The sequence below is a fragment of the Danio rerio genome, chromosome 6 (assembly GCF_052040795.2).
Source record: "Danio rerio strain M-AB ecotype USA chromosome 6, GRCz13ab, whole genome shotgun sequence".
In the NCBI taxonomy this organism is placed as follows: Eukaryota; Metazoa; Chordata; class Actinopteri; order Cypriniformes; family Danionidae; genus Danio; species Danio rerio.
The window spans coordinates 4262501-4285000 of NC_141026.1; the positions used below are offsets into that span (position 1 = coordinate 4262501).

The window sequence follows — 22500 nt, forward strand, 5'->3', positions numbered from 1 at the left end:
ACTCACTGGTTGACTCACTTAAGAATCGACTGACCAGCCCTCCCACTTCCCTAAACCCAACCAATCGTGTTTTAAAAGCACCGATTGACCCGCCCACCCACTTCACCAAACCCAACCAATAGTGTTTTAAAAGCACCGATTGACCCACCCACCCACTTCACCAAACCCAACTAATAGTGTTTTTAAAAGCACCGATTGACCCGCCCTCCTACTTACCTAAACCCAAACAATAGTGTTTTAAAAGCACTGATTGACCCTTCCACCCACTTCCCTAAACCCAACCAATAGTGTTTTCAAAAGCACCGATTGACCCGCCCACCCACTTCCCTAAACCCAACTAATAGTGTTTTCAAAAGCACCGATTGACCCGAACACCTACTTCCCTAAACCCAACTAATAGTGTTTTTAAAAGCACCGATTGACCCGCCCTCCTACTTCCCTAAACCCATCCAATAGTGTTTTCAAAAGCACCGATTGACCCGCCAACCCACTTCCCTAAACCCAACCGATAGTGTTTCAAAAGCACCGATTAACCCTCCCACCCACTTCACCAATCCCCAACTTATAGTTTTTAAAAGCACCGATTGACCCGCCCACCCACTTCCCTAAACCCAACCAATAGTGTTTTCAAAAGCATCGATTGACCACCCATCTTAAAAAGTTTGCCCCCTCACATATACTAATGTGGCACAAACAGGACGCTAATATCACCAACCATTCCCATTTTATTAAGGTGCATCCATTTAAATGGCCCACCCTGTATAATAATACGAAAATATATTATTAAATAATATTTTATGGATTCAGAGAGTTAATTTATTGGGACTAGAAGACTTTGTGTTACAATATAAAAGAAGTTTCTGTAATTTTGATCTATATAACAGGGCTCGAAATGAACCATTTTGCTTAGTAGCACCGGTGCTCCTAACTTTAAAAATGTAGGCGCATCAGCCAAAATTTAGTCGCACCCACCAATTATAAGCACCATTACTACAAGTTTTATACAAGCATATTTATTGCTTTTGAAATGAACACTAAACAAAACTAACAAGCAAATATATATATATATATATATATATATATATATATATATATATATATATATATATATATATATATATATATATATATATATATGCATGAGGAAAATATGTCTCAACGAAATCCCGTTATCACAAGAAAATACATTTTTATAACATAACTAAGTGACTAAAGGATACACGGAGCGCTCACTGGCCCTGCACGCACTGCTTGACATGAATGAATCTGTTATTGATATAACTGTGCTGTTCTCACGGGTGCTGTCTGATATTACACTGATGCTTTTGACATATACTGTACCTTATTATATGCATAGGTCATGTTAATAGCCATACCAGTCTTTTTATGAGTAGCGATATTAGTTTACTCAGTGCAAGCCCGTTTGCGATGGTGTACGTGGAGTTAAATTTTACATATAGCTGCCACTTGCACGGCGGACAGCATCTGGCGATTATATGAAGGATTAATAGAAGCTCTTGTGCTTTGTTTACTGCAGCAAGTTGAAATGACAACTATTTTAAACCATTCCTGAGCACTGCGTTTCACGTTTCAAGTGCTGAGATGCATTCTGCGTGAATGTTTCCCAAATCCGTGCATGTGCTGAACATTTTGCAGTAAAAACTGGTTGCACACAACAATTCTATGCACTCGTACAAATGCTCCCAAATATATTTTGAAGTCGCATAGATAAAATTTTGGGCGCATATGCGACCAAAATGGTCGCAATTTCGAGCCCTGATATAATGCATCCTTGCTAAATAAAAGTATTCACTTAAAAACAAAACTAATATTTCCCTTATTAATCAACAATTCTGCAGACAATATTATAAAAAATCTTCACATTTACTTTATATATCACGGCGCATACAGCCATATTCAGTTTCATGAAGGCCAGCCATTGCCTGTTTTTCTGCATTTCCGTCACCTTATCCATCTCTCACTTTTTTTTTCATAACACAGGCTAATTTTGAGAGATGTGTATAAAAATGTAGCTATACATTACCTCAAATTAGTGAAGCAGCTCGTCTGGGAAAAGAAAATCAAACCAAAAAGGAATGAATTATGCATATGAACGCTGTAATGGTCTGTTTCATGCTTCAATCATCATACTTTTAACGGGCCGCAGTTCATAAAAAAACATTTAGATTTTTTAATAGGAGGAAGAATGCGTTAAATTCAGCCTGTCATGATGCCGACGCTTTTCCAACTGAGCTCAATCAGTTTATAAATATGGATTATTATCGAGATGTGTTTTCTGCAAATGGAAAAGCAGAGAGAGAGAGATTGTGTTTGTATGTTTGTGGACACTCTCTCTGCTCTCTCGACGTTTTTTTTTTCTACTTCATGAAATGATTTTGTCAATTCAGAAAGCCCTGAGGCCACAGCGGCCCGGCTCTCTTTCAGGACTGGATAATTGACTCCTTTTCCTTGATCATTCATAGCTTGCATATGCCAGATATACATCAACGTAAGAGCCCATGGCCGCTCTTGCATCACCCCTGAGACCCTCGAGGAGATCCATATTTCTGCTTTCATGAATGTATTACGTCTACAAAACATCTTGTGTCTAATTTGCTTGTTAAACAGGGAGTAAATGAATTCACCTATTGCCTGGGAGAGTATGATGTCTCTGTTTTCTGGATGCATTCATCAAAATCGGTTGCGCTCTTTAATTTTGGCCTTTTCGTGAACGAGATTATCATTATTGTGAGATGAAAAGACGTCATTTGTTTTTTCAATAGGCATGTCAGATGTTCTAGTTCTCTTAATGGATTAATCTGTGCGCTTATTGAAAAACCGTGTGACAGAATAAGGTGGATTTTCATCATCTTTTGCTTTGTGTGAAAAATAAAAGGCAGGTGTTTTCAGTTCCAGTCAGGTTTTCTGCTAATATAAATGTTATTCTGTAAGATGAGATTTCTTATGATATACAGTGTTTGGAGTAATTATTGCAAAGTAACTATTCGTTCATTCATTCATACATTTTCTTTCAGCTTAGCCTCTATTTCAGAGGTCGCCACAGCAGAATGAACCACCAATTATTCCAGCATACTGTATGTTTTATGCGGCGGATGATACCCAGTACTAGGAAATTCCCATACACACACACACACACACACACACACACACACACACACACACACACTTGTTTTTGTGAAAAGTACATTACATAGGTTTCCATTAATTTTTTACTGTCCAAACCGAATATTGTATTGTCCTCACCCCTCAACCCAACCATCACAGGAGACTGTGTGCAGCTTCACTCTCTGATTAAACTCATTCTGTAGGATTTATAAGCATTTTGAGAAGTGAGGACGTCACTAATGTCCTCATATTTCACCTCCTTTTTGTAATACCTGTGTCATACCCATGTCATTATACAGATTTGTGTCCTGATATGTCACAAAAACACGTACAAACACACACACACACACACACACACACGCACACACACACACACACACACACACACACACACACACACACACACACACACACACACACACACACACACACACACACTCATACACTATGGCCATTTTAGCCTATTCAGTTTCCCTATGGTGCATGTGTTTGTACTGTGGGGGAAACCGGAGCACCCGGAGGAAACCCATGCCAACACGGGGAGAACATGCAAAAATTGCAAAGTAACTATATTTACTGTAATTAAATGACTTTTCTCCACAAAAAGTAAAGTGAGGGATTACTTTTTATGTAATTGAATTAGTTACTTGTAATATACTTGATCAAATGCTGTAAATAAATTCATCAGCTCTATAAATCAATTCAATGAGGCAGAAGAATTTTTTGTTATTTATGCAAATATATTTTGCAGAATACTTTTAAAATGTTTACATTTATTAAGACATTTGAACATGCTTAAGAACATTAAATAAAAAATAAATAAATCATGAAATTATAAGATATACGTTCCGAGAAGCAGAGTGGATGTGTACAGTTGAAGTCAGAATTATTTATTATTATTTATTTATTTTTTTCCTCAATTTCTGTTTTTTCGACACATTTCTAAACATAATAGTTTTAATAACTCATCTCTAATAACTGATTTATTTTATCTTTGCCATGATGACAGTAAATAATATTGACTAGATATTTTTCAAGACACTTCTATACAGCTTAAAGTGACATTTAAATGCTTCACTAGGTTAATTAGGCAGGTTAGGGTAATTAGGCAAGTTATTGTATAACGATGGTTTGTTCTGTAGACAGTTGAAAAAATTAATAGGTTAAAGGGGCTAATAATAGTGTCCTTAAAATGGTGTTTAAAACATTAAAAACTGCTTTTAATCTAGCCGAAATAAAACAAATTTTCTTGCTCTGTTAAACATCATGTGGGAAATATTTATAAAAGAAAATTGAAAGGGGGGCTAATAATTCTGACTTCAACTGTGTGTGTGTGTGTGTGTGTGTGTGTGTGTGTGTGTGTGTGTGTGTGTGTGTGTGTGTGTGTGTGTGTGTGTGTGTGTGTGTGTGTGTGTGTGTGTCTTGTTGAGATATTTTGCAGAATGACCAGATTTTTCTAAGAATATTAGATTTGTCCAACAATCCAAGTGCTTGACTATTACAATGACATAAGAAATATGCTGTCATTCATTTTAAACAGTTTGAGTTTTACGTAATCATGATTTAAATTTTGTGTTATTTAGAAAAAAATTTAACTAAAAGGTCCAGTTTGACTCAAATGTAAAGAATTTTAAGTATATATTTTCATTTAAAAATGTGTTTGTACATTGAGAATTATATGGATTGTAAGAAATAAGTCAAGTTATTTAATTGCTTATTGAGTAATTAAGTATTTAAACACACTTTTAATGATGTAATTAATAATTAATTACCTTTACAAATTAACTTAGTCAGCACTGATGATAAACATATGAAATAACATTATATAGTTTTTTTTGTTTGTTTCATAAAGTACAGGTTTTTATCTACGAGAAAGTAGATATAGATTCTTTATAGATGCTTTTGTCTCCGACTTCACAAGTTCATGGGGTGAATATTACATTTTATTTAACTATTTTGTTTTTCAGCGTTTCAGTTGGTCTATGGAGAGATGTTTACATCAAATATGCAAGGTAAAGAATGTTAAGAGTCAGACAATTGTGAATTTAGAGACAAATGCGTCAGTTTTTATGGCATTGTCATTCAACAAATCATGTCAATTTCAGCCTGATTTCAGCCAAAGGCGAGGTATGCTTGACAGAGGACGCCCTCTAATGTCTGAATATAGAAAATTACATATTTAAATAAATGGTTCTGCTGCCCTCTGCAGGCAAATAAGCAAACAACCATACAGAATCATTGTCTTACCGCACACTGTCATAGAGGATTTTTACACATGGATGATTCAAGAATTGCAAGTACATTTTGCGTATTTAAGATAAATTATATTATTTTATAAGGATTTTAGGCAACCCTTTATAATAACTACACACTATGAACCATTTATGAAGCATTAGCAAATAGTGAATTCTTTATCTGTTAAGCTTTAACTCATTAATGAATGTTAGTAAGCAGTTTATAACTGCAGCTATAAATGCTGTATTCTTGACTTATAACCACATTTATAATGAGCTTAATAATTGTACTTTTACTGTGTTAATGATTTATTTTTCATTACTAAATTAAGTATTGCATTATTTACAAAAAAGCTATTTATACATAGTTGTTTTTCTACTAGATCAATGACCAGAATGAGTTAGTAAACGATTAATAACCTATTCAAATTAACATTTATAATTCTTATTATTCAGACATATATTAATAGTTACTTTGTATGTTAATAAATGCTTTATTAACTTAACTTCATCCAGTTTTGTGACCTAATCTAAAGTGAGGACTAGTTATGCTTTAGAAATCACTTATAAAGGACAGTTAAAGGCTCAGTTAAATTCTAAACAGGACAAAAGAACATAAACAACTTTATTCATTCCCATTCATTTAAAGATACACAAATGAAACTGTACTTCAAATGAAAAATACATCTTTGCAAGCCTATCTAAAAATAAAATTACAGCAGTTTAAACATTGCATCTTATTATATTGTTAAATTATTATATTGTTGTTGTTTTATCCAATTTTATGTTGTATTTTGACACTCCTGTTATTCGGCAATGTTTAAAGTTTACAGTAATTTAGCTTTTTAGATAAGATTGCAAAGACTATTGTTCATTTGATACTGAGCCTTTAATTGTTGACATATCTGGTATTGAGCAATCTGTCCTCCCAGATTATTATTATTATTATTATTATTATTATTATTATTAGTAGTAGTAGTAGTAGTAGTAGTAGTAGTAGTAGTATTTGTATTATTGTTATTATTATTGTTGTTATTAATATTATTATTATTATTGTTATTATTATTATTATTATTATTATTATTATCATTATTATTATTGTTGTTGTTGTTATTAATATTGTTATTATTAGTGGTATTATTGTTATTATTATTGTTATTAATATTATCATTAATATTGTTGTTATTATTATTATTATTATTATTATTATTATTATTATTGTTATTATTATTGTTATTGTTATTATTATTATTATTATTATTATTATTATTATTGTTATTATTATTATTATTATTATTATTATCATTATTATTATTATTATTGTTGTTGTTGTTGTTATTAATATTGTTATTATTAGTAGTATTATTGTTATTATTATTGTTATTAATATTATCATTATTATTGTTGTTGTTGTTGTTATTATTATTATTATTATTATTGTTATTATTATTATTATTGTTATTGTTATTATTATTATTATTGTTTTTATTGTTATTGTTATTATTATTGTTGTTATTATTATTATTATTATTATTATTATGGCAAAAATAAAAGAAATCAATTATTAGTTTATTATTATTGTTGGAAATTAGTTATTTAAACTATTATGTTAAAATGTGTTGAAACAAATCTCTCCATTAAACAGTTGTAAAATACTTAAGAATTAATAATAAATTGTTATTTTGTTTTCAATATATGATGCTTCTCTTTTGAAGTCAGACAACAAAATATGGGGCACTGCATATTTTACTCCGCTCTTGATACATGATTACAAAGTATAGGTTTTCTGCAGCGTGTGTGTGTAGATCGTCAACACGTGTATGCAGCTCTGCGTGAAGTCTACAGCCACAATTCTTGGAGAACGTTTCTGTGAAAAATGCCATCTTGATTCCTTCCAGCTCTGCTCACGTTAAAACCTGTTGTCATGAATAACATTAAAAGATGATTTATGTTTCTGCTCAGATTTAGGTTTTATTGTTTTACTCCTGCTTGACTCCTGCTTGACATTTAAACAGCACATGTTTCAGCTTCAGATTAGAGGCAGACAGTGAGACGTTTCCACACAGCATGCTGACACACATGAAATGAAGCTGTACATAAGATCCAGCAGGTCAGGAAGGATATTAAGAGTCCACACTGGAGATTTATCTTCGATCCTTCAAGTACATTTTTGAGACATTTGATACATGGTGGCACGGTGGCTCAATGTTTAGCACTGTCGCCTCACAGCGAGAAGGTTGCTGGTTCGAGCCTCGGCTGGGTCAGCTGGCATATAGTATAGTACATGGTTTTCAGTTCAATAGTATCTGGATGCAGCCTTAATGATGCAAGCTGAGATTCATCACTCAACAATGCAATCTCAGACACAATGCACTCAATGGAGTGAGTGACGTCACTGTGCCGGGTAGACTAAGGGGTGGGGTTAGGTGAGCGCATTAAAAAGCATTAGATGCAGCTCAGATTGCACTGCACTAGGTCTGCATCCAGACCCCTCTCGTGGAGTTTGCATGTTCTCCCAGTGTAAGCGTGGGTTTCCTCCGGGTTTCCCCCACAGTCCAAACACATGCATGTAGGTGAATTGATTAAGCTAAATCGGCCGTAGTGTAAGAGTGTGTTTGTGAATGAGTGTGTATGGGTGTTTTCCAGCACTGGGTTGCCCTGGAAAGACCTCCGCTGCGTAAACATATGCTGGATAAGTTATCAGTTAATTCTGCTGTGGCGACCCCTGATAAATAAGAGACTAAGCCAAAGGAGAATGAATGGTACATCATTCAATAGTTCACCCATCCATCCATTCATTCATGTATCCATCTATCCATTCACTCATGGATTAATTCATTCAATAATTCGCCCATCCATTCATTCATGTATCCATCTATCCATTCACTCATGGATTAATTCATTCAATAATTCACCCATCCATCCATTCATTCATGTATCCATCTATCCATTCACTCATGGATTAATTCATTCAATAATTCGCCCATCCATTCATTCATGTATCCATCTATCCATTCACTCATGGATTAATTCATTCAATAATTCACCCATCCATCCATTCATTCATGTATCCATCTATCCATTCATTCATGGATTAATTCATTCAGTAATTCACCCATCCATCCATTCATTCATGTATCCATCTATCCATTCATTTATGGATTAATTCATTCAATAATTCACCCATCCATCCATTCATTCATGTATCCATCTATCCATTCACTCATGGATTAATTCATTCAATAATTCACCCATCCATCCATTCATTCATGTATCCATCTATCCATTCACTCATGGAATAATTCATTCAATAATTCACCCATCCATCCATTCATTCATGTATCCATCTATCCATTCACTCATGGATTAATTCATTCAATAGTTCACCCATCCATCCATTCATTCATGTATCCATCTATCCATTCACTCATGGATTAATTCATTCAATAATTCACCCGTCCATCCATTCATTCATATATCCATCTATCCATTCACTCATGGATTAATTCATTCAATAGTTCACCCGTCCATCCATTCATTCATGTATCCATCTATCCATTCACTCATGGATTAATTCATTCAATAGTTCACCCATCCATCCATTCATTCATGTATCCATCTGTCCATTCACTCATGGATTAATTCATTCAACAATTCACCCATCCATCCATTCATTCATGTATCCATCTATCCATTCATTCATGGATTAATTCATTCAATAATTCACCCATCCATCCATTCATTCATGTATCCATCTATCCATTCATTCATGGATTAATTCATTCAGTAATTCACCCATCCATCCATTCATTCATGTATCCATCTATCCATTCACTCATGGATTAATTCATTCAGTAATTCACCCATCCATCCATTCATTCATGTATCCATCTATCCATTCACTCATGGATTAATTCATTCAATAATTCCCCCATTCGACAATTCAACCATTCATTCATTCATCCAGCCACTCATTCATTTATTCAATTTAATGTGTGATGAATTATGGATTTGATCAACTGGTCTCTGAATGCAATTGACACCATCTTCTCGATGAGAAGTTTGGGCTCGGGTGAGCCTACTTGTCCTGCTGGGACGTTCACAGCTGGATACGTGACGGACGGGTGGGAGAAATGGCGAGTCCTGTGCATGGCTGCTCTGTCTCTGGAGGATATTGAAGATATTTACCTATTCATAACTTTGATAACAGGCTTTCTGCTGATGGGCTTATGTGGGGCCCTGGGGTATCGGAAACTGATAAAAGCGGTCAGTTCTGCGCAAAACCCCACTAGACTGGCCGGCTTGATTGAAATGCATATGGGTAGGGTCGTGAATCAGACTATTATCCTTGACCGCAAATTGGAAAACATCGAGGATGAAATTAGCGGCTCTGCAACAAGATTTGGGCAGATCGGGAGACGAGTGATGGACATTAAATATCTGTGAAATTGGCAGATATTGACCTAAAGTTGGAATATCTTTCTGTATTTTTTTCGTCTCTCTTCTTTCCCCTGCCAGACGGCCTCGGCTGGAGGAAAACAACTCCGCCGGATAACCAAATAAGGAGAAGCTCTGAATTTCCTGCCCCCTGGCAAGGACACCTGTTTGACTATACAGGCTAACACACACACAAACATATCTACAGATAAATGTAGACACAATGTTGTGTCTTGCCGGTGTGCTTATGCCAAGATCAGGCTGTGTTTTCCTTCCTGTTCTCACCCTGCCCTAATCAAGAGCAAGCTGAGAAGGTGTTTTTTTGGCCTCACTCTCCAGATGTATCTTACTTGCCTTTCTAAATGCTACTGCTATGACCTGTTTTCCCATGAAAATTGTGATGTTTATGTATGGGAGGTTCAATTTCACTATACAAAAGTGCAGTGGTGTAAAGTAACTAATTACAAATAATCAAATTACTGTAATCGAGTAGTTTTTCTCAGGAATTATAATTTAGTAAGTAATTTTAAAAGTGTGTACTTTTACCTGCCTTATAGTATATTTTTACACTCCATTATATTTCTTCAACCTGGAGTTACTACTTTATTTTTTCTTGTCTATGGGGATTAGAAAAATCAGTCCTGTGATTCCTGTCCAATCAAATCTCACATAGAAAGTATATAGCATAATGAACTACCTCAAAATAAAGTTATCAAAATAAATAAATAAATGCAATCCAAATATATAATATATGAATTGATGTTTACTTTAAACTTATTATAAATATACAGTTGAAGTCAGAATTATTAGCCCTCTTTAGATTTTTATTTTCCTTTTTTAAATATTTCCCAAATGATGTTTGACAGAGAGAGGAAATTTTCACAGTATGTCTGATAATATTTTTTCTTCTAGAAAAAGTCTCATTTGCTTTAATTCGGCTAGAATAAAAGCAGTTTTGAATTTTTTAAAAACTATTGTTGGGACAAAATTATTAGCCCCTTTAAGCAAATTTTTTTCGATAGTCTACAGAACAAACCATCGCTATAGAATAACTTTCCTAATTACCCAAACCTGCCTAGTTCACCTTATTAACCTAGTTAAACCTTTAAATGTCACTTTAAGCTGTATAGAAGTGTCTTGAAAAATATCAAGTAAAATATTATTTACTGTCATCATGGCAAAGAGAAAATAAATCAGTTATTAGAAATAGGTTTTTAAAACTATTACGCTTAGAAATGTGCTGAAACAATCTTCCCTCCATTAAACAGAAATTGGGGAAAAGAATAGACAGGGGTGCTAATAATTCAGGGGGGCTAATAATTCTGACTTCAACTGTATATATATATTGTTCAATTATAATGATTAAAATTTATATATATTTTTTTGTCAAATAATTTTGTGGCTAAAAAGTATGGGTTCAGGCACTGTTTTGGCACCGTTTTAAAAGTATCGATTTAGCACCGATATTGAAATAACCTCAAACGATACCCAACCCTTCCTCAAAACATGTGCGCTTTATAATTGCAGCAAACTGTTTGAAAGCATTAAAAGTCTACAAGATGTCCAAAATCTTTACATGCATTGACCCAGAGACTGTTAAGATGCATGTCACTGATGAGAAGATGACGGATGTTTACTGTATGATGACCCAAATGGCCTTAAACATCCAGCAGGCACAAGATGTCAACATGATGTCAGAATGAAGTACCCCAGTGTCATGAGGATGTTGCATTTTGTTTTTCCATGAAAATCATGGAAGTGTCAGCATGTGATGCCAAAATAATGTTGGATGTTTGCTCGACATTGGATTTTGGTCACTTTCCAACACAACCTAAAGAAAACCAAATATCAACGTCATTTGATGGTGTTATTAAACAAATAGATGCTGGCTAGACAATCTGACCTAATGTTAATGTCTTATGATGTTGTGCGCCTGCTCAGCAATAACTCGATGCTCTACAGAATGTTACGTTTACACACACCCACAAATTACATGTAAACGCATCAGCTTTTAAAAGTGTAATACTCACTACTCACTACTCTTGAGTACTTTTGAAAGGTCTACTTTTTACTCATACTTTGAGTAAAATTTACAACAGATACTTTTACTTTACTTACACTACATTTTTAGGCAAGTAATGGTACTTTTACTTGAGTCTGATTTTTCAGTACTCTTTCCACCACTGCGAAAGTGTATGTGACAAATAAAGGCCTGATTTTTAATATCCGAAAAGCTTATACACTTTTGTACACTTAAATCCATAAATAGATCTCATAGTTATTTGAAAAATGTCAGATGTTGTTTTAAAATAATAACTATTAGTAAGTATAATTAAACAAAAATGATGCTCATTAGTTAATGCAAATGAATACAATTGATATTCATTAGAATAAATTATTCGTAAATGGAAATTATAATTATAAACTGCTAATGCTTTTAGGAAATGTACTGTCTGCATTCTTTGTTAGACTTATGCACAGACATGCTTGTGATGTACTGTAAATGGGGGTGTTCATGGGAGGAGCTGGTAGTGATTCGTCTGGATGCTTTATACATGAATGTAGCTGAGACTCATTACTTTTCTTCTTAGCAATTCTCTTTTCTCAGTCGTCTGTTTGGCATCTTTTTGTTGCATGCAGATCTCATACGAAGAAGAGACCGTGAAGTCTTTGATGAGCTTCTGATCTTTTTCATTCAGCTTCTTTAGTTCTGGTTGGACTTGAGCCGGTGCTGTACTGAAATCAGAGCCGGTTTTCACAGTAAGTGCACATTTTGCTTGACTTTGGCTGTTTATGATTCTGTCGTGTTACTATAAAACTTAGTGGAAATTAAATTACGATCATCACAAGATTCTTTTCTGGGCAATTTGGATGTATGAAGTTATGTCGAGTATAATGAGTATGGAGTTGAGTATAATTTATGTTTGAGTATTTAATTTCTTTTTTTTTTTCGTGAAAAAAATGTAATGCATTTGAAGAAAAAAGCATAACACTATTTTTTATTATAACTTGTTTTTATTTTGTATATTATACAATTTTAACAATGCTGAAAAGTCTATAAAAATATGGTATGCTAAACAAGTATATATATATATATATATATATATATATATATATATATATATATATATATATATATATATATATATATATATATATATATACTGTATACAGTTGAAGTCAGAATTATTAGCCCCACTGAATTATTAGCACCCCTGTCTATTTTTTCCTCCAATTTCTGTTTAATGAAGGGAAGATTGTTTCAGCACATTTCTAAGCGTAAAAGTTTTAATAACTAATTTCTAATAACTGGTTTATTTTCTCTTTGCCATGCTGACAGTAAATAATATTTTACTTGATATTTTTCAAGACACTTCTAGCTTAAAGTGATATTTAAAGGTTTAACTAGGTTAATAAGGTTAACTAGGCAGGTTAGGGGAATTATAGGCAAGTTATTCTATATCGATGGTTTGTTCTGTAGACTATCGAAAGAAATATTGCTAAACTGTTAAAAGGGGATAATAATTTTGTCCCAAAAATAGTTTTAAAAAAATTCGAAATTGCTTTTATTCTAGCCGAAATAAAACAAATGAGAATTTTTCTAGAAGAAAAAATATTATCAGACATACTGTGACAATTTCCTTGCTCTGTCGAACATCATTTGGGAAATATTTAAAAAAGAAAAAATATCAAAAGGGGGCTAATAATTCTGACTTCAACTGTATATATATATATATATATATATATATATATATATATATATATATATATATATATATATATATATATATATATATATATATATATATATATATATATATATATGTAAGGAGAGATATTGTATGTCACATTTAAACTGTATATTGTCCTCAGCTATAACAGATACAATATTCATGTATGTACATCTCAGTGCATATATGCAAAGAATAAATAAAATGAAGTAAAATAGAATTGATCATACACAACAACAAAGCCAAAAGACTAAGGTTACCATTTTTCTGTAACAGTTACACGTTATTTAGCTGGGGATGTCTTTACTTTCCTTACATATCAACCACTTTTCCCATTCTGGTAACACTTTATTTTAAGGCGTTCTTATTATTGTTATTATTTCTAAATTCCTATTATTATATATTGTTTTATAATTACAATGAATGATGCATAATTGCATGCAGGGGCAGCACAGTGGCTTAGTGGTTAGCACTGTCGCCTCACAGCAAGAAGGTCGCTGGTTTGAGTCCCAACTGTGTGGACTTTGCATGTACTCCCTTTGTTGGTGTGGGTTTCCTCCAGGTGCTCTGGTTTTCCCCTCAGTCCAAGGGACTAAGTCGAAGGAAAATGAATGAATTGCATGCAACTTATACAACTTATATCCCTAACTTGCATTATAACCCTAAAATATGTACATGTAATCAATTAGTTAGTAAGTTTATGAATACACACAAGGACACCTTAAAATAAAGTTTGACCAAACAAAAGTGTAGCCATGCCTAATATTGAATATGCATCTGTTTGTCACTTTCCTGCTGTAGTGATGCTGCGGCTGTGTGTGCGTTGGCTGGTTTTGCTGTCGGCAGCGCAGCTTGTTTTGGCTCAGCTGAAGGATTTTGATGATGAAGATGAAGATCCTGAAGATTTTGTAGAAGACAATAGGAATGGAAGACGTAAAAGTAAACCAATCACCTCAAATGTGATCCCCAAAAACAAAGGTAAATATCACATGCTCTTCAGCACAAATGCTTTTTAAAACCCTCATTTTCAAAACACATTCATTTTATTTTAAAAACTCTAGTCATGTTTTATCTAAGCGGGTGGTGTGAGATAATCAGATTTCATTCTTGTATCTGTTTTTTTGGTTTCCAACAAATGAAACTGATTGAAATACTTCTCAAGAGCTAGAAGAAAAGTTCCTGCATGCAGTCTGCTGTGCTCTCCAGGGCTCCTGAGTTTGATCTAAACCCTGCTTGCTGTCCTGGGGCAAATTTCCTCTTTGACATGTTTCTTCTTTTTCTTCATAAATGTGATTTACTGTAGACCGGGGCCGTTTCAGCTGGTTCACATTTATCTTTAACATTACGTTTGGTTTTGACAGCCACTTTGAGGTATTTGCCTTGATTTTATTTGTATAAATAATCAAACAGTTGTCAAATTATTCATGGCAAATAAAAATCAGTGGCTGACCTTTTTTAATGAAAAAAAAAAAACAGAAAAAAACCCCAGCAATGTTGCTGTTTGTTTTAGCATTGTTGGTTTACAATTGTAGTTTTTGTTCACATATTGAATTTTTATTTATTTTTTGTTATTTTAAAGTTTTATTCATTTGCTTTTAGCACATTTTAGTATTGCATTTGTATTATATTATCATGTCATTTATATAACATTATGTTCATAGTTATTATTAAGTTGTTGTTTCAATATATTGGTCATTTTACCCGTTTCTGTATTTTACTTTACTTCACCTAATTTTGAACTCACGTATTAAGTTCAGTTTAAACTCACATGCAGTTTTTAAAAATGATATTGTAGTCCAATGTAAAATGTTATATTGTAAAATAATAGCCATAAATGCAGGAATGGATGGATGAATGCATGCATTACTAGATAAATGGATGGATGGATTACTATATGGATGGACGGATGGATGGATTACTAGATAAATAGATGGACAGATAGATGGATGGATTACTAGATAGATGGACAGACAAAAGGATGGATGGATGAAGGGGTGGATGGATGGATGGATGGATATATTACTAAATAAATGGATGGATGGATTACTAGATAGATGGACGGACAAAAGGATGGATGGATGGATTACTAGATAGCTGGTGGGTGGATGGATTACTAGATAGATGGATGGACAAAAGGATGGATGGATGGATTACTAAAAAAATGGATGGATGGATTACTAGATAGATGGACGGACAAAAGGATGGATGGATGGATTACTAGATAGCTGGTGGGTGGATGGATTACTAGATAGATGGATGGACAAAAGGATGGATGGATGGATTACTAGATAAATGGATGGATGGATTACTAGATAGATGGACGGACAAAAGGATGGATGGATGGATTACTAGATAGCTGGTGGGTGGATGGATTACTAGCTAGATGGATGGACAAAAGGATGGATGGATGGATTACTAGATAAATGGATGGATGGATTACTAGATAGATGGACGGACAAAAGGATGGATGGATGGATGGATTACTAGATAGCTGGTGGATGGATAGATGGATTGATTGCTAGATAGATATATGGATATACAGTATGGATGGATTACTAGATAAATGGATGGACAGATGGATGGATGGATGGATTGATTACTAGATAGCTGATGGATGGATGGATGGATGGATTGATGGGTGGATGGTTTGATGGATGTATGATAGATGGGTCAGTAGAATAGATGGACGGATAGATGGATTACTAGATAGATGGATGGGTGGATGGACTACAAGATGGATAAATGGATTACTAGATAAATAGATGGACATATAGATGGATGGGTTACTGGAATAATGGATGGATGGATGGATGAATGGACTATTAGATAGATTACTGTTAGTAAATACATTATTCAACATCATCCTTATTTTAATGTATCACCAAACCTCTTTGACATAAAAATGTTTTAAATAAAGATGTTAATTATTTTTTTTCCCCCTTGTGTTCAGACGAGAACTGTAATTTGGAACTGGCGTTTTTGGTGGACAGCTCTGAAAGTGCCAAAGACAACCATGGCCAGGAGAAGAGCTTCGTTACTGATCTTGTCAACCGTATCCCGAACATCCGTCTCCAAACAGGCCAGGGCTTGAACTTCAGATCAGCTCTCCTTCAATACAGCAGTCATGTGATCACAGAGCAGTCCTTTAAAGACTGGAGGGGTGTGCCCAGCTTCCAGAGCCGCGTCGCCTCTATCCCGTTCATCGGGCATGGAACCTATACCACCTACGCCATCACCAACCTCACCCGCATCTACCTGGAGGAGTCCGGCCCAGGCACGGTCAAGGTGGCTATTCTGATGTACGGCGGCGCCTCGCATCCCAAGAATCCTGATATTTTCTCTGCTCTTGCTGATGCGAAGAACCAAGGGATTAAATTCTTCATAGTCGGTTTAACATCCGCAGCCAACATGGAGAAGCTGCAGCTTCTGGCCAGTGCTCCAGCCAGCCGATACGTGCACAATATACAGGACAAGGGCGTCGTGGACAAGATCATCAGAGAGATTGTGAGTAATGTTTAAGGAGAATAAATGGAGGTGGAGTTTGACAGTTTTACAGTGGCTTTTGGTGCATTTCTCACAACACTATTTTCATTTTCACAAGAGTTAATGCATTTCTCATAAAAGTTAGTCATTTGTGCACATCATAGTATCAGTTTCTCATTCCTTCCAGCAAACTGCAAATGCTTTTTTAACCTTTATAAGGTTATCATTTGCTTATGTCACGCCAGTCAAAAGTACAGTTTTTCTTGTTTGCTTTGACCTGGTTAAAGAAACTAGGAATAGGATGCTCTCTATTTTCCTCATCACTAACCCAGCAGAGCAGAAGACCTGTCTTGCAAATGTGTAAACCCTTTCTCATTGGATTGACACATTTTCCCGAACATTTTTCAAAACAGTTAAAGGGCCATGAAACCCCCTCGTTTCAGCAGGGTGTTTTCACACCTCTACTTTGGAAAAAGTCAGAAAAGTGGGCGTGTCCAGCTTTGTTTAGGGGGGAGTGTCGGAGGAAGAAAAGAGGCATGGTGTGGGAGTGTCTATTTGGGCGCGCTGAGTTTCAGAGTCAAAATACACACACAGGGGACAAAGTGACTGTGTTTACATGGACATCTGTAGTCGAATTATTTGCCAAATTACTAAATGGTGGACTTTAACTGCAGTTTGGCTCTTTCATTCAGGGAATTCTTTCATGTCCCTCGCGATAAACGAGATATTTGATTCGAGGAACTGCTCTAAGCGTGTATTTTTCATGCAATGTTTAATACCGCACGGTGAATGAGAGAAAAAAAAACTCCGTATTTCCTGTAAACTTAGATGCACAGGGCAGGTAGTGTCAGAAAGCCGCGTGTGTTATTCCGCAAACAAAATGTGGTGAAACACGAGGTTAAAGTTTGGTTGTAGTGCTAACATGTTTACACTCGATGCAATAGTTTGTTCGATACGAAAAAACTGAACAAACAAAGAGCACTGGTCGCTCACTTACCCAATCTGTAGAGACAGGACAATCACCAGCAACTAGAGCCGCGTCTTTATTTAGAGGAGACTACAAGCGAATCCAGATCTCAGCGTTTGCAGATGAGAACAGCTCTCAGGTAAACAATAATCCTCCTTAGACACGTAAGTTATTGTTGTCGAGCGTCGCGTACACTGTTAATCCACACGTGACTCCAGCTGCGCTCTCACAGAGAGAAAATGAAAACAAAACTTAACTGCAGCAAACTATAAAAGCAACACTTCACGCTTGTTTTGCCAACACAACGTGGCGTCTCTGTCGTCTAAACACTGTGACAGTAATGAATATTAATGAAGTTGCACAATAGAGCGCGCTGATTGGTTTGAACCAAGCCTTACTCATGCATTAATGCATCACACTGTAAGACGTAATAAGACACACTCTGGCACAGACGTCCAGTCTGCACGCTGGAATACACAGTATTATGTCATGACCGTGACGCAGCTTCAAAAATTAGTTTCAAACCGGAAGTACGAATTTGCTTGAAATAACGCAAAAACAACCAATTTACACTTTTTAGTGAAATATAGGTGTCCTAATAGTGTTTTTAGCAATGTGGGACACATATACGACTGTCAACAGCTTAAAAAATGTGTTTTGGTGTTTCGTGACCCTTTAACACGGATGTCATTGCAGCAGTCCAAACTCCATTGTTTTAGCTGGTTACCAAACAGAAACCATCTATTCCTATCCATTAGAAACTACCAAGATCAGTATGAAATCTCTGAAGCACTGATTTGACACTGCGTCACACAAATCTTCAATTAGCAGTCACTCTGCAAACAATAAAAACGGTGGAAGGTCTGTGTTGTTCTGTGCCAGCATGGATGGAAGAGGTCAATAGTGGCTAGGTCCTATACTCCCAATAGATTTGACTGTATATTTGGTTTACATGTGTTTTCTCTAAAATTTACAGTATTTTATTTATTTTTTTTATTTTTTTTTTACAGCATTTCAGTTTTCAGCCACCGTTTGAAAAATGTCATGAATTTACAGTTTTTCTCGATTGCTTGGATGTAGTTGTCAACTGAAACTCCACATTTTCAAAACAGTTAACACACAGGCCTAAACAGCGGCACTCATGGTCAAAATAACACATTTTGCTTGCAAACGCCACATATCGTGTCAAAACATTTAACATATGCAATAAAAGCTAGTTTTACCTTCAAACTACACAACTTGCAAACAAGTATATGAGCACTTTCAATTAATCATTACACAATGGACAACAAAATACAAAATACAGAACTCAAAATGCACCACCATTGCTTGCCATTGTAGCTTATAGCCAATGGCATTTATTGTCTCTATTTGGGCTGTCAAATTTGCCTTTTTGCAAAGAATTGGATCAAGAATAAGATGTGCTTTGATTGAATATATATTGAATTCATGACATTTTTCAAACTGTGGCTGAAAACTGAAATACTGTATAATAAAAAAACAGACAAAAGTAATAAAATACTGTAAATATTAGAGAAAACACATGTAAACTAATATACAGTCAAATCTATTGGGAGTATAGGACATAGCCATATTGACCTCCTCCATCAATGCTGGCACAGAACAACACAGAGCTTCCATCGTTTATATAAGGTTTGCAGAATGATGGCTAATTGAAGATTTGTGTTAAGGAGTGTCAAACCGGTGCTTCAGTGATTTCATACTGATGTTGGTAGTTTTTAATAGTTAGGAATAGATGGATTCTGTTTGGTTACCAAAACTAAAACAATGGAGTTTGGACTGCTTGAATGACATCTGTGTTGACTGTTTGGAAAAATGGTGGGGAAAATGTGTCAACCCAATGAGAAATTGTTTACACATTTGCAAGACCGGTCCTCTGCTCTGCTGGGATAGTGATAATGAAAATGAAGAGGAACCTAGTTTCTTTAACCAGGTCAAAGCAAACTAGAAAAACTGTAATATAAATTTAATCTATAAATTTAATTTCTTTTTCTGGATCCAATTCTTTGCAAAAAAGCTAATTTGACAGCCCAAATAGAAAGGCAACAAATGGCATTGGCAGAAGGCTACAATGGCAAGCTATGGTGCACTGATTCACACTGAGTTCTGTATTTTGTATTTTGTTGTCCATTGTGTAATGATTAATTGAAAGAATTCATATACTTGTTTGCAGGTGTGGTTTAAAGGTAAAATGAGCTTTTGTTGCATATATATATATATATTTTTTTTTTTATTTATTTACTTATCTGGATCCCCATTAGCCACTACCAATGTAGTGGCTATTCTTCCTGGGGTCCATCGAACCTAACACAAAATTACATTAATACACAACAACAAAGACTAATAAAAACATTAAAATACAAAATTCATACATAACATCCAAATCAACAATCCACTTAATATTGTTCCATTAAATAATTAAATATTTTAAATGTTTTGAAATGGTATGTTCGTTTTGCAAGCAAAATGTGTTATTTTGACCATGAGTGCCGCGGTTTAGGCTCATGTGTTAACTGTTTTTAAATGTGGAGTTTCAGTTGACGGCTGCATCAAAGCAATCAAGAAAAACTAGACTTGTGAATGCTGAATAGTCATTATATATAACTAATAGTCCTCGTTTCATTACTTAAGTTATTACATACAAAAATGTTGAACAAGTTGTCAAAATCTGCAAAGCTAATTTTATAAAAAAATCTTTAAATCTTTTTTCCCCTTGGAAAAGTCTTCTAAAATGAACAATTTGATGAATGATTTACAGACCTGTGTATGTTGTAGGCTCAGTTCCAATATGTTCTGCAATATTGTGTACAGTTGTGCACAGCTCTACCCAAAGGAAGCTTATGCTTGTTGTAAATAAGGGTGTGTTTATTCTTTTGCACAATGCTGCGAATAAATTAGAATTGCAACGAGCAAATGCAGTAAAAATGTAAAACATACATATTCAGTGTCTTGTACTCAGATACCTCATTAAATGCAGTGATGTCTAATTTTACTGTAGTTTTCGAATGGCTGTGCAAATAGTATATAGAGCTGTCTAGAGCATTTTCAGGACGTGTCACCAACATCTGACTTTTTTGCATTGGGAAAAACTTACAGAACAACCTGTCATAATGAAAACATGACAAAGCCATTTCACTATTTTGTTCATAAACAATGGTGGCAGTACTTTTCATCTTGATGACACTGACACTTTCATTAGCTATGTTTCCATTTAAAAATGCGGATGAACTTTATTATCACATAAAAAACCTGCGAATTAAGCAGCGTTTCCATCCAGCGAGTCAAAGCGAACAAAATCGTCACTTTCTGTCAACAGTAAAAACTGAACTTGCTGCAGTAGTCAATCTTTTTTTCATCTAATAAAGAACTTGCGCCTCAGAAGGCAATCCTGACTTGTGAAGGTGTCAGACGCGGAGCACAGATGCTTTCGATTCTGGAGGTCATTAACAATATAATAACACTAACACTTAAATGGTAAGGCGTTTTATAATGACCTAAACAACATTTCAGATGTTTTACAATGTGCTCAGCCTGCTGGTTTGTCTATTTACACACATTTTCATCATCACATGATCTCTTATTACAAAATCACATGACTTTTTTTATGCACATACTGAAATTTGTGTGGTAAAAGTGTTTCCATCGTATTTTATGCGCATCTTTTCTTATCAGATAAAAAGTTTATCCTACTCAGCTCCTACTGAGCATTTTCAAAATGTATGCGCATCATGGTGTTTCCATCAACCGTTTTTTATGTGCATATGCAAAATGCGCATAAAAATAGGTGAATGGAAACAGCTAATGACATCAATACTTGCTTTTGAGGAATGAGCTCTCCGTTTTGAGCAAGTGAAACGCTTTTGCAGGTTATCAACTAGGTTTTGCAGTTTATACTAATTGTTTTGGGAAATGCATTAACTGTTGTGCAAATGTAAACAGTGTTGTGAGAAATGCACCAAAGCCACTGAGAAAAACTGTAAATTTGTCCTGAAAGAACTCAGTATTGTCCTAAAAGTGCAGGGTTTCATTGAAGTTGGTTAAACGTAAAACAATTACACTCAAAAAATGCTCTGTCATGCGTAAAGCCATTTTGTTTCACATTTGATTGGGTGGATCAGCCGTCAGTCTGATCTTGTTTAGCCTCACCTTTGCTTCTGATGAGTTTCTTCAAGAAACATCTCAAAAATGTTTCTTTTAAGTCTATGAGCCATGAAAGAGCAGCATTAGAGCAATAAAAGATTATCTAAGGATTGTTTAAACACGGTAAAGCTGTGAAAACAAGACTTTAGCTCAAAGTTTGGCCGAATCTTAAGGCAAAAATGAAGGATAAATGTGTCTTTAGGGATATTCGAGAACACTCGCTTTTCCTGAAGCTTTTCCTTATCTCTGTATCTCTCCTGAGGACAGGAAAAAAGCTGACTATAAATTCCATTACTGTAAAAGGGCATCAAGGGCATAATGAGTGAATGTTTAAACTTATCTCAAGGTGGAAACCCCTAAA

General features: G+C 34.8%; 1 protein-coding gene across 6 annotated transcripts in view; it reads left to right on the forward strand.

Moving 5' to 3' along the window:
• The window catches only part of col28a2b (collagen, type XXVIII, alpha 2b), a 104871-nt gene that overhangs the window by 51009 nt on the left and 31362 nt on the right, over window positions 1-22500 (forward strand). For 3 of the 6 annotated variants that reach the window (XM_087256434.1, XM_087256437.1, XM_087256439.1), the window contains 4 exons: window positions 5094-5138; window positions 12438-12557; window positions 14330-14506; window positions 16479-17032. In XM_087256434.1, the coding sequence (XP_087112560.1) occupies window position 12557; window positions 14330-14506; window positions 16479-17032 (732 nt within the window). In that variant the 5' untranslated portion in view covers window positions 5094-5138; window positions 12438-12556. The remainder of the gene's footprint in view (window positions 1-5093; window positions 5139-12437; window positions 12558-14329; window positions 14507-16478; window positions 17033-22500) is intronic. The other 3 variants (XM_087256436.1, XM_087256435.1, XM_087256438.1) reach the window with 1 other exon arrangement.